Source organism: Camelus bactrianus, chromosome 11, assembly GCF_048773025.1.
Source record: "Camelus bactrianus isolate YW-2024 breed Bactrian camel chromosome 11, ASM4877302v1, whole genome shotgun sequence".
Taxonomy (NCBI): domain Eukaryota; kingdom Metazoa; phylum Chordata; class Mammalia; order Artiodactyla; family Camelidae; genus Camelus; species Camelus bactrianus.
The window spans coordinates 26,890,672-26,904,152 of NC_133549.1; the positions used below are offsets into that span (position 1 = coordinate 26,890,672).

The 13,481-nt window shown below is 47.4% G+C and overlaps 1 protein-coding gene across 2 annotated transcripts in view; it reads left to right on the top strand.

The window, feature by feature from the left end:
* Positions 1-883: 883 nt before the first annotated feature.
* Positions 884-13,481, top strand: part of RGS10 (regulator of G protein signaling 10) — a 33,174-nt gene continuing 20,576 nt past the window's right edge. Inside the window, exons 1-3 of one of the 2 annotated variants that reach the window (XM_074373544.1) lie at positions 884-1,042; positions 11,962-12,080; positions 13,265-13,351. In XM_074373544.1, coding sequence (XP_074229645.1) covers positions 994-1,042; positions 11,962-12,080; positions 13,265-13,351 — 255 coding nt within the window. In that variant the 5' untranslated portion in view covers positions 884-993. Of the gene's footprint in view, positions 1,043-6,229; positions 6,351-11,961; positions 12,081-13,264; positions 13,352-13,481 lie in introns of those variants that run through there. The other variant, XM_010969872.3, reaches the window with a different exon arrangement.

Below are 13,481 nucleotides of genomic sequence, written 5' to 3' on the forward strand. Positions count from 1 at the left end.
GCTGAGCGCCAAGGCCCCGAGGGAAGGTGCGCCACGTGTCCCCAGTTGGTGTCTCGGGCCAGCCGGTGTGCGGCGCAGAGGCATTGCTCCTCGCTGGAACCCGAGGGATTCCTACAGAACTTCCCCCGAGGTCCGACCTCGGAGTCTCAAGACCCAGGGCAAAAGGCGCCCAAGTTTCGGCGCCCGCGCAGCGCGGCCCGGGAGAGGGCGCCCGTCGGCGGCAGCTCGGCTCGCTCCTCCCACGGACAGCGCGGCCCGGGCCCTGGCGACGCTCCACTAGTTTTCGCAGCCGTGGGAAGGCCCAGCGCCCACGGAGTCGCGGGATGGGCAGGCCCGGGCGTACAGGGATCCTGGGTCCTGGGGGCAAGGAGGCGAAGGCTGTGGGCCGCGCCTGGGTTTTGCAGAACTCCAAGGCCTCGGCGTCCAGGTCTCTGAACCAGGAGGTGACCCTCGCCTGTTGCCAGGCGAAAGCCTATGTAGCCGCGAAGCACGACGCGCCCGCGGCACCGAGTGTGTTTCTTGGGGCTGCAGGGAGAGGGCGGGAGCCCGGGATGGACGCTGGAGCTGGGAGTCTGGCAGGGCAGGACGGGGCTCGGGTGGCTTCTCTGGCGAGCCTCGCAGCGCGACAGGCGCAACAAGGGGTTCCCAGGAGGTGAGAACCGCTTGAGCAGGGTTTCTAATGCATTCCATCTTGGGCGCTGGGCCGGGTCCCAGCGTTTGGGAGTCACCCGAGTGCTCCCTGCCCGCCCAGGTAACCCAGGGCGGGACCCCGGGGCAGGATCGCGGAGCCCCCACGCGGGCAGACAGGCAGGGAGCACGGAGCGCGCCACGCGGCGCCTGGTCTGGAGGAGAACCGCGGGGCGGGGGCCGCGCCCTCCGGGGCGGTGCCGAGCCGGCTCCTCCTCCTCCTCGGCCTCCTCCTCCTCGCCTTCTTCTGGCTCTGTCGCCGCACCACCCCGCTGCTCCTCCTTCCTCCCTGGGGTGCCCGCGGCGATGTTTAACCGCGCCGTGAGCCGGTTGAGCAGGAAGCGGCCGCCGTCAGGTAAGCGGCTCCTGGGGCCCGACGAGCTGGGATCTGGAGACTGGGGCGCCCCCAAGGGCCGCGATGAGCCGCCTGGGTCGGCACTGCCCGCCCCGGGCATCCTTCCCTCCCGCCCAGGCTCGGGCGCGGCTCTGAGATGCCGCGCCGACGGGAGACCCGGCCAAACGCGCCACTTCTCCCTGCTCGGTCCAGCGTCCCTGCGGTCCTAGCCGCGGCGGGAACGCAGAGCCCGGAGAGGCGCGCAGGGGAGGAAGTTTGTCTGAAAGGGGGAACAACAGCAGTTTTCTTTTTAGTGATGGTCTGGGAGGAGAAGGAGATCCATCCCCGCCTCAAACTTGGAGGTAGTATGGGCTCTAGATTCCAAAAGTAGAACGTTGCGCGGGTCGCACCCCCCCCACCCCCTTTCTGGAGTTCTCTGCATCTGCTGCTGGCGTTTCTGCGAATGATGCCCACATGGCACCCGGGAAAGGCATGCCTGGATTCCGGGTATCCGACTGGGCAGCCAGCACCTTCTTTTCTGCGCTGCGGAGCTGAAATGTGGGGCGGAGAAGGAGGGTGAACACAAGGTGAAGGGCACATCTGCAATTCGCGCCAGGGAAGAGCCGACTTTACTAAGGGTTCGGCTTGACTGTCACTCTGGACCAGCGTTAGCCACAATTCGGAGCAACTCAGTGGGACCAAGAACCCACAGAGAAGATGAAAGCATGCCCTTGATTCCAACCATCTTACGTTTTTTGTTCGTAATAATAGCTATGCCCCTTTGAGCACTTAATGTGGGCCCGGATCTGTGGTCACATTGTTCTATGAATTCTCTGTTCACCCCTAGGGCCACCCGTTGAGATAGGCATTGTTCTCCCCACTTCAGTAAGAAGGGAACTGAAAGCCAGGTGCTGTTAGGTAACTTGCCCCAGGTCACAATTAGGTGATGGAGAATCTTTCAAATCCAGCTTGGCCTGACTCAAGTTCAGAGACTTTTCTTGCTGCCTCCCAATCCAGGAGTTGCTTCTGCATAGTACTGAGTCTGTGCATATCTTTTTTTTCCTTCACCCTAGTATCACTATTTTATGAGGGACACTGTGGTTAAGAGGATGGATTGAAAGCAGGTTGGCTGGATCCAAATCCCACCTCCACCACTGACTACCTGTGGAGCCTCTCTGTCCAGATTACAGGTCTACAAAGTGGGAATAAAATACCCTTCTTAAAACTTAATTGAAGCTGGTTTCCCATCCACCAAAATTTGCAAATTATTGCATTTAATATTTAGAACAACTGTAAATTGCTTATATTAGTGTTAGTGATCATGTACACTTTTCTTTGTTTCCTGTGGGTCAAAGGAATCCCTTGTGGGTGTTTGTTTTAGCCATTCCTTATTGTTAGATATTGACAGGCCCGTGGAGTGGTAGGTGGTCAGAGCCTGGTCTCTGAAGTTAAACTGCTGATTCCTGACTCTATCATTCGGTGACCTTGGGCAAGCTACTTGACCTCTGAGCCAACTGCTAAATCTTCAGGATATTTGGGAGCTGGTTGCTAACCCACAGGTAGCTTGAAGTTGGCTATCAGCGGCTAGTTTCACCATGGAAGTCAGCAGATGCTAAAAATCAAGTTTGTCTGTTTTTCCCCTAGGAGAGCTGATCTACCAGCACACCTCTGCATCAGTTTTCCTATCTATAAAGTGGGCTTCATAGAGTTGTATAATTAAATACATGAAAGCGTATACATGAAATACTAGTACAGTGCCTGGCATTACAGAGTAATAAATGGTTGGCTGTTATCTTTTCTGAGTTTTCCTGTTATAAATAGGAACATTCCTGCACAGGTTGCTTTTGGGATGAAGTCTTCCAAATAGAACAACTGAATTATGACATACATGGTTTTGGGGTGCTATTGCATGTGTGGGCAGGTTGTACCACAGAAAGACTGGAGGCAGTTTTAGGGACACTAGTGGAGAGTGTACCTGTTTCAGGGTAACACATTTTAGGACTGATGAAATGTGGGTAGGTCGCTGAGAGAAAAATCAGTAGCTAAAAATTATGGATTGGAATTGGGTTCTTGGCTTCCAAGAGCCCTATTTCCTTACGATTTTTAGGTTTAAAGTCTGTCCCCTGATGGGAAAGGACAAATGAGCCCCTGACAGTTTGGTCATCACCACCTTGCAGTGAGAAAGGGGGAATGTGGGCCCCGAGGCAAAGGCACTGGAAAGCCAGCCAAAAAATCTGCAGGACCCTGGACTGATTTTTTTTTTTTTTTAAATTTTGAATTGTTTTTTAAGTGGTTCTCCAAATTGTATAAGCTTCTGACCCCACAAAAGCTGGATCAGTGCCTACAGGACTCTGATTTGGACCTTGTCGCAGTCCTGCCTCTTGGCTTCCTTTACTCTAGACCTTTCCTGCTTTTCTGCAAAATCTTATCGGAGATGATGTCTTTAAGCTGAACGCTGGTGCTCCCAACCCCTAATTCCAAGTTTCGAAATATGATTCAAAGTGTGATTATTCTCCTTTCTGTGGTTTCTCAGTGTGTTCATAAATCACATAAGGGTTGGGGGGGTGGGCTTGATAAAACGCAGCTTTCTGGATCATGCCCCAGAACCCCTGATTCAGTCTTGGGAGCCCGAGGTGAGAAAGAGTTGGCTGCGTTTTCAACAAGCACTCAGTTGATTCTTATGCCCCTGAAGTGTGAGGACCCCTTGAAGGGTTCTGTGCACCCGCCCTGCCCCAACCACGACTGGCACTGTGATGGTAACTGGGATGCTGTTCACTTGAAAAGCAAAGCCAAAGCCACAGCTGCGACCAGACCGAGGGCTGACCCATCAGGGGGATCCCCTCCCCTGCCAGGCTGTTAGACTTTAACTGGTCCCATTAAACCTCTGGGACCAGTTTCAAATTTATTGCTGGGCTTAAGTTTTTATTTAAAGATGACAGTTGACAAAACAATTTAATGTCTTTGTTATAACAACCCAGTGGCGGGGCAGGCTTGGCTGCTGGGGAAACTTTCTGCAGAACATCACTGGCGCAGGCCAGTGAGATCTGGGAGAGCAAATCCAGAACAGAGAGGCTAGGCTGGGCCAGGGGCATGGTTTATACAGGTGTGGTCAGCCCACAAGCCAGCTGAGTCCAAGGTGCCAACTCTGCACACCACCAAAGGCAGCCTGTGGACGGGTGCTAATGGTACTTTACCTGCCTTCACAGACCTTATATTTGAACTGATGTCTCCTTTCCTCACTATTAGAAAGTTTGCAAACCTAGGCAGGTGCCTGGCTGGGCCATTTCCTAGAGCTTCCTGGGTGAACTGAGTCACTTCCCTCCCGGGGGTTGAGTAATCCACTTGGCCCCTTCCGCTGGGCTCTGGGAACTTGCTGTTTAAGTTGTACTAAATTTACTCTCACCATTTCTTCTGCTTCCCCCCGATATCTTTCCAAAACAGCAACCCTGGGGGTGGCAGAGGGGCCCAGGCAGACAGCAGCATCCCCTCCTTGATAAGAGCTGTCAGGAGGTGTCCACTCGAGCAAAACAGTCCCTTGCAGACTTCCGGGGACAAATGTCCCTTCTAAACAAGCTCCCATCTCTCGGCCCTGCTGAGTGCCTGTGGATCAGCTTTGCTGCCCCCCTCCCTGTGGAGTGCTCTGGGACCTGGAATCTGGCCAGCCTTCTCTCCCATTCCCACTCCCCTTCTCCCCGCTCTGCCCATGGGTGGCTGGGCATTCCCGCCTCTGTCCCTTGTCCTCTCCCAAAGCTAGGTCTCCCTGCTCCAGGGGGCACACTCTTCTTGGGCTCCTACCTCCTGCCTCCCTCCCTCCCTGCACCTGAAATGCAGCCTATCCATCTCCCCGGACAGCTGCAGAGGCCACCAAGGGGCGGGACTTGTCCAGAGATGCCCATTTCAGAAGGGAGAGAACTGAGAACTCAAATCTCTGAGTATGGAGTGCGTGGCTTTTCTCTTTCCTTCCCTGCCTCCCTGCCTCCCTGCTTCACTTCCTCCTTTCTTTCTTTCTTTCTGTCTCCAGTCAGGACATTAAAAACAGACAACACCATCATCAGCCATCTTTACCATCCCACAGTCGAAGGCTGTTCCAACACCCCAAATAGCAGGAAAGAGAGCATCTCATGTAGAGAACTGTCCTGGTACACAAGAATCTTGTAGAGGCCGTTTCTATTGCTTTTAGGGAGAGGCTCTGGGTCACTGAAGACCTGTTCCACTGTGCTCCCCTGTGTAGCTCTTAACTTTTGCACCATATAAATAATGTAATTATCCGCTTAAAAAAGACAACCCAAGACTGTCCTTACTTGATCGGCACAGCTCACTTGGTAAATATTTCCTTCTCCGTATTCTCATTCCTTTAGGGACCTCTGAAGAAAACTTCATGCCAGTGGGTGGCATTGAGGGCAGACGGCCATCTGGGAAAGGCTGGCCTCATCTTCTCAATTAATTTTAAGTTCAGTGAGAAAAGGGCCCGCCTTTCATTTCTTGCATCTTTCACTGCCCTTCCCTTTCTAGGCTCTGCAGCCAGACAACCTAGGGTTGAGTCCCATTGCTTCTACTTCCTGATTTGCTCCTTTGGAGCAAATGATTTTAACCTTGCTGTGCCTCAATTTCCTCACATGTAAAATGGGCCGGTGATGGGCCTGACACCCCCCAAGGGTGGTTGTGAGGTTGAGATGGGGCATAGCAAGTGTTCAGTAAATACCAGCTGTTTTTACAGCCATCATCCTCCTCTCTGTGTCTTGCCCCTCCACCGCTGACCATCTATCAGAAAACAGCCATCACTGAAAATCCATACGTGAGTGGCAGACACTGCTGACCACGAGGAAGACACAGCCTCCCTCTCAAGAAATACACAGTCTACCCTACTGACACTGGAGAGAAAAAGAACTTACTTTCCCCGAGGTAGAGGCCAGGGGAGAGTGAAGGCTCATTTCTGCATCAGTGTCAGGTCCCAGAGGAAGCACGAGGGCTTTTTGGAAAGTGAAAAAAAATGACAGGGTCTTCACCTTCACCTCCAGAATTGGGCTCCTGGGCAGTTTTTATTTTTTAAATTTTTTTCTGGGCCTTTGCCTAGAAAGTGAAGATTCTAGGGAAGCTACAAATAACAGTCCAGCATTCTTAGTTCCCTCTGGTAGAAACTGGAAACCAGTGGCCATCTGTTGTCTAGTCCACTCAAAAGAGGATGTTGAGGCTTGTTTTTTCTCTGGACCCAAGGGTGCTCAGGAGCCCCGCAGCCCCCTCCTGTCTCGCACAAAGCGTCTCCAAGAAGACAGCGGATTTTCGGGCTGCGTGGACCGCCCCCCCCCAGGCAGACCCCAGAGCATGGCATGTAAGGAGTGACCCCTGCCGCTTTGACAGTTGCCCTCAGCTCACCCATCGCTGGGTGCTGGCAGGCGGAGTAGGGGTGGGGGGAGTGGGTGCAGACACAGGTGCACAGGGGGCCTCAGACCTCCTGTGAAAACTGCCATGAGGCCGTTTCTGAGCTGAGCCAACCTCTCCAGCCTATTGGCCTGCTCTGGTCTTTGATGCTTGCAATTAGTGTGGTTATTTCAAATCGTTTTTATTTTTATTATTATTTTCTGCTAATGGCTGTTCACGCAAACCTCCCCACAAAGGGAATTGCATGCCTGAAGGGTAGTTATTCTCAGAAACTAGATACTGGAGCTGATAAACACTCAAAGTAATATTTAGATAGAGTGTTTCCATGACCCAGTTTCTCCGGAGCCATACATAGATCACCAGTTGTAACCAACTGATTCTCTGCTTCTAAGTTGGGATAACTTTTTTTTTAATGTAATGTTTGATGTGGTTTAGACGATAAGAGATTTTAAATAAGTTTTGTGGGGTGTGTACTTTCCCTGAGTATTTTAAAGGAGAGTGTGTGTGTATGTGTTGGGGGTAGGTACCATTATAGAATTTATGGTCAACATTTTTGCCTTTTCCTGACCTTGAATGTTCCTCGTTTTTTTCTTTAATATGCCGTGTGTTTGGGGGGTACTTTGCGAAAACCCTTTGCAAATGTAAGTTGACTCTGCTGTTGAGGAAGCTCAACACTGAGATTTTACTAAAATCCTCTTTGACGTGGGGAAATTGTCCAGGCAGGATCGTGACCTGGACCTTCCTGCAGACCAACAACAGGAATCCATGCTGTAAGCATTCAGTTCTGATCAGGGTTAGAGATGCCTTTTGAGCATGGATTTCCAAGGAATTAGGTCTGGAGAAGATCTCTGATAGATATGACATCATAGCATCTATAAATAATGCATCGCACAATATGCTGCAAGCAGCCAGCCTCAGCCCTCTGCACCTTGATGCTGCACTGGCTTTGAAATAATGGCTTTTGCTGAAGTCAGAGACCACACAGAACAGCCTAAACGTGAATGGAGAGCGTGTGTAGATTGTGTTTGCTTGCCGGATGATTCTGGCTCAGTCTCACATGGGTTTTTGTCTGCGGGGAATGGACTTTTAGTTTTCTGCAGTCTCCACCCAGAGCATAATTGCTATCATTCTCTTCAAGGCTGTTGTGTTCTGGCCCCTGTGAGTGTGAAGATCAGCAGATATCAAAAATAAAAATGGTGCTAGAGCCTTGTGGTAAATGGCATGTGCTCTGGAGCAAGGTTATCTGGGCTTGGACCATGACTCCCCATTTCCTAAGCTAGGTGACTCTTGCAAGTTACTGTGCCTCAGTTTCCTCATCTGTGAAGTGGGGGTAATATTAACCACATCAGAGGGTCATTGTGAGAATGGAATGATTCAACCCACGGAAAAAGCTTGGAATGGTATCCAGCACATTGTGAATAATTTGGAAGTGTTAACTGTTATTATTAGCCAATGACAGATTCTTCTGAAGGTAAATTTATTGAAAAGTAAGCACTGGGCCTTCAAAAATCTGAAGATCTAAAATGCTTTGAAGAACCAAGGAGGTAAAAAATTATTTTTTTCATTGCAAAAATGTTTCACAGTTGATCTCAAGGGCAACAATAAATAAACAGAGCTAGACAAAATTGAAACAAACCAATGTTGTCACCAACAGCTCCTTACTAGCCTGAGCTGATCTTCAAGCTGCTAGAAAGATAGGTTTGACTCCTTTCCCACCGGTGCTTTCAAAACCTACCTTCTTGTGTAATTCATCTAAGATGGAAACTTTGTGAGTGGGCAGAAACCTTGTCAATGATAGAGTGCATGCTTAGCATGCATGAGGTCCTGGGTTCAAGCCCCAGTACCTCCATTAAAAAAAAAAAGATGAAAATTTAAAATGGAAACTTTTATCAATGAAAAAGGAAAGAAGAGTATTGGATCTTTGTGTTTTCAAGTGCCAGGAATTGAGAAGGAGTTGGGAAACTGGGAGCTCTTGGCTTTGCGCTATTCTTAAGCTCAGAAGTAAGCCTGCTTGCTATGAGGAAAGGTTATTTCTTTCTCCTGTACATCACTGGGCTGATTATAACATTTAAAGTGAGCCGAGATGGCTTAGGAAGCCCTTATGTACATGCATCAGAAAACAGTGGACATCTCCTTGCGCAGAGGATCCTGAGGAACGGAAATGCCCTGACTTAAGGGGCAATCTCTGGGGCAGTGCCAAATGGGGTAGACCTCAGCCAGTCTCACTGGTGGTTGGGGAAAATGATATAGAGAAGAGAGACATCATTTAATGAGTGGAATTGGCAAACACTGCTCTATCCAGAGCTATCTATATTGATACCAATCAAGAAGGACTTTTTATTTTATTTTTAAAAATTTTTTAAATTTTTTAAAAAGGCTTTTAAAATAAGGCACAGCCAAAAGTCTTAATCAAAATTGAAAGACAATCAGGAAGTCTTAGCAAAATTCAAACTAATATTTCTGGGGAAAGTGAAAACACATGACAGAGTTGTGAGCAGAGGATTCCTCTGGTAAGGACTGCTGGGGCGGAAGGGGGGCAGAAAGACACGGAGGAGTTTCACTTTATCCAGGGCACCAAAGCCAGAAACCAGTGACCACGGCTGTGGAGAGTAGCTGTGTCTTGGTATAATTTCTGAGCCAGCCCTGAAAATTCTGTACCTTCTGTAACAGTGTCAGCTATAGATGTGTTTCACGACATCGTTGGAAGGGAGATGGTAGCCTAGGAGAGAACGGAAAGGAAGGGCCAACCATGTGCAAACTCTGGTGTTCCAGGGAACCCTGGGGTTCTATGGAGGTGGACCTCGGGGGATGGGGGTGTAGGGACAGTTGCCCTTATTTGTAAATCCCAGTAGTGATTCCATCCAGCAGTTCCTTAGCTGAGTCACCTTACCATCTGGACCTTCATTTCTCAGTCTATAAAATTAAAGGAATAGGGGGAGGGTATAGCTCAGTGGTAGAGCGCATGCTTAGCATTCACGAGGTCCTGGGTTCAATCCCCGGTCCCTCCTCTAAAAATAAATAAATAAGTAAACCTAATTACCTCCCCTCAAAACAAAACAAACAAAAAATTAGGGGAATAGATCAGGTGAGTGGGTTTTGAGTTGTAAAACCTTTTGTTCAAATGAAAGCTGGCACAGAAACCTAATATGCAAAATGATTAGAGTATGAAATAAAAGGAAGGAGGGAGGGAACAATTATCTGGTGATGAGGACAGGTATCTTATCTCTCAGTTAACCAACCAGAAGACCTGGTTAACTAGAGCACTCTATTGGCTAAATGGGAATCCTCCGAGTGAGGCCGTGAAAACACAAATGTGTTTGGTTTATTATTGAAAAGAATGTTAGCAGTTTTGGAGTAATTTCAGGCCAGGGTTGAAAACTTATAGCCAAAGTAGTGCCTGCAATGGCGAGAGAAATTTCGGACTGCCTAAGCTTGTTCCTGGAACAGCAAACTTGTGTCTCTACATGTATTTATTTAAGAGAAGATCTGCTAGGGAAGTGGAGTAAACTGTCCAGCTGTATGCTTTGCGTAAAGAGCAGAGAGTAAATTTGTGAAATGCTTGGCAGAATGAGCCCTGTTGCAGAAATTTCTTATAATAATGATCTTCTAATTTGATTCATACTTTGTTGGGAAGAAACGCAGTGTTCAGAAGCTTGCCGGTTTTAGCATTTGCAAAGAGAGTGGGGAACTAATTTAACATCCACGAACTGAAGATTCACTTTAGAGAAGCATCAGGTACCTTTGTGATATGTTTGAATGAGTTTGCCTCTCAATTAAAGAATGGATTTGTCCCCAACAATTCATTCTCTTACTTGCTCTATCGCCAATGCGTGTGAAACACAGACCCTGTGGGCTTCTGGCTTCTGCTTTATTTAGCCCAAGTTAGCCAATCAGTGTCTAAAAATCTAGATAGTTTTCCCAGATGCTGAGAGATGAGTCTCAGCTGCTTGAGAAATTAACCTGTGTGTTGACACCCAACAGAACAGTTGCGATCACGGAAGCGGAGATACTACTAAGTCCAATATATTCTGCTACAACTTTCCTCCAAAAATTTTAAGTCATATGGCCCCTTAGCTACTTGCAGCAATTAATATTGATAAGAATTTAAAAATTTATCCTTTTAAAGTGATTTGCTTTCCTGTTTAATTTAAAGCTTGTTTTTCTCCTAAATTTAATCTTTTCTTTAGAGAAATATGTCTCTCTACTTTGGGGGGAGAAAAAGGAATGGAGAAAAAAAGTATTAGCTGTAAAAATAGTTCCCTTGATAGATCATTGTTTCAAGAGAGAACTTCTATTTCTTGAGGGTCCACTCTCTGGGTGCCTGGTGTGCTTCCTCCTCTGATTCTTCCGATAACCTGAGAGATCAGGGGTGATCTCCCTCGTACACAGAATTTTGCCTGTGGTCACACAGTTCCAATTGGCCAAACTGGTTTTGGAACCTGGGCCCATGGAAGTGGCATTCCGTGGTTTTCCTCTTCACTCCAGAAAGGGGCCAAATTCTATAGATGACGCGTCTTCATGTTGTTACTTCCTTCTTTAGGCAAGTAGCCAGAGTGTGTTAGTGGGAAGTCCTTGTCCCTTTTCCTTTAGTCAAGAGGCTCATTTAATTAATAATTAATTAATTAATTAATTAATTAATTAATTAATTAGAGGTACTGGGAATTGAACCCAGGACCTCATGCATGCTAAGCACGTGCTGTACCACTGAGCAATGCCACCCCCCTACCCAGGCTCTTTTTAAGAGTAAGAGTGCAGCAGATGTGCAGGTGCAAAGTCACTTATTCATTCCGTCTACACACATAGTAACAGCGTGATGCTGAGTCCTATTGGAGCCTGAGAGGCACAAGGAAAAAAAATCAGTTTTAACCATCCTGCCTTTATTTAAATTTTTGGTATTTTGCTCATTATGGAACTTTTTTTTTTTTTTGCATTACTTTTGATGTTTCAGAATATTGCATGAAAATCTTATTTATCTGATAACCCTCCTTAAATTTTGTGCTTGCAGCCAGTGCCTCCTTTCCCCCACCCTAGTCCCAGCCCTGGTACGTACTTTTATTTGTGTGCCAGGCAATGAGCTACTGGCAGGAGATATAAGATCAAGATACACAGGAGCTTTCAGACAAGTGAGAGCCGGTCAAGTGAGACATAGTCACAACACAGCAAGATAATTATAAGACCGTGCACAGAATGCGATGGGAAAGAGTCGCTGTTGAGTCAAGGTCCCAGGGAGGAGGGCTTGCGTGAGACTTGAGGGCTGCCTGGGGGTCAGCCAGTGAACACATGGGTAGGGGAAGAATGTATGGGGTTGTTGGGAAATGGCAAGTCCCTTCTTAGCTCTGAGCCTCAGTTTTCTGCATCTGTAAAATGAAGGAAATGGTAGCACCTACTGCCTAAGGTTGTTGTCAGGACTAGAATGAATTCAGCGTGTTAAACACCTAGAGTAGATTCTGGCATGTAACTTAATACTATATGTTAGCCATAATGGTGATGATGATCAAAATGACTGTTATAAAATGATAGAATCCTTGGGCCACATACACAGTCTGAACTTTGCTTTGCAGACATCCATGAGAGTGATGGGAGTTCCAGCAGCAGCCACCAGAACCCCAAGAGCACAGCCAAATGGGCGGCTTCTCTGGAGAATCTGCTTGAAGACCCAGAAGGCGTGAAAAGATTTAGGGTTTGCATTTTTTTGTTGTTGACCAGGGTTGATGCATCATACAAAGAAGTTGAGATGTATGTGAGGGAAACACAGGTTTTTTTTTTTTTAAACACTGTCTGTCCCAACTTGAGAATAAGAACTTCTCCCTAGTTATGACTAAGATGGAAACGCTTTCCTACTAGCTATGGACCAGCACTGAAGGACGGGCACAGACTGTCTCTGGTTTTTATAGAGTTCGATGGGAGGGCATGAGGGTAATGGGGGATCAGTACTGTGCTCATTGGCAGAGTCTACAAAGAATTTCCAGCTCTGTGAGCCCTGGGAGGGGGTGTCTGGGTCTCTTTGATGTAAAGGTTTGTTCTCTTGTGTGTTAGGGATCCTCAGGACACATTATTAACAGAGTGAAAGCAGCTGAACAACAGCTGGCAGAGTGAAGTTGAACTCAAAGAGGAGGACAGGTGGATGCGGAGATGTTGGTGTTGCCTAGAAATGGCACGCAGAAACCCCAGGTGTCAGAAAAAACATCTGTGAATTTGAAGAATGCCTCGTATCTGCCCGAGTCCCACTGACTTCTGGCTTTCAGTCTTGGGTCAGGCCAGGATAAGCCCTCAAGCTGTTGGTCCTTGTTGCAGACCTTGAGGAGGTGGGGTACCAGACAGGGCTACTAACATTCCTGGACACAAGGCCACTGTGAGCACCGTCTAGATTCCAGAGAGGAAACTTCCATGCACAGCAGGAGAGCTGGCTGTGCCACTGACCCCTCAACATCTGCCAAAAGAACACACCTCCAACTTAAAAGAGTTCTCTTCGCGATGTTTGTAAGGCATGCTCAATATGTCTTCTTCTCTTTTGTTTAAAAAAAAAAAATGAGCCTGATTTTTGAGGAATGTACTTTGTTTAAACACTGTCTGGAAGGAACTAATATATCTTCCACTTTAATTTACTTTTTAGTAATTTATTGTCAGTTGAGGACTGGGAGTAGATTCCGGCTTCATTTTCACTCTTCTTCACAGCGTCAAAGCCATCAAGTTCAAACACATATGAAATTCTAGCTTTAATACTTTGTGTTTCAGGGGGAGCTTTCACAGGGTGATTGAATATGCTCATTTGTTGAATTTGGACTTATCAGTTCTTGAAGGGAAATGCATTATTTGTTTTCTAAGTAGACTACTGCTTGATATTTTTCTTCTTTTCATCCACAGGAATTTTTAAAAAAAGAATTCAGTGAAGAAAATGTTTTATTTTGGCTAGCATGCGAAGATTTTAAGAAAACGCAAGATAAAAAGCAGGTACTTTTTCCAATCCATAATCACGTTCTTGGTAATTTTTTTCTCTCTTTATAAAGTTACAGCTGCTTTTCCAATATGTTTTGAAATTGCCTGGAGAAATCTGATTCCCGTTGGATTTGGGGAAAGATTT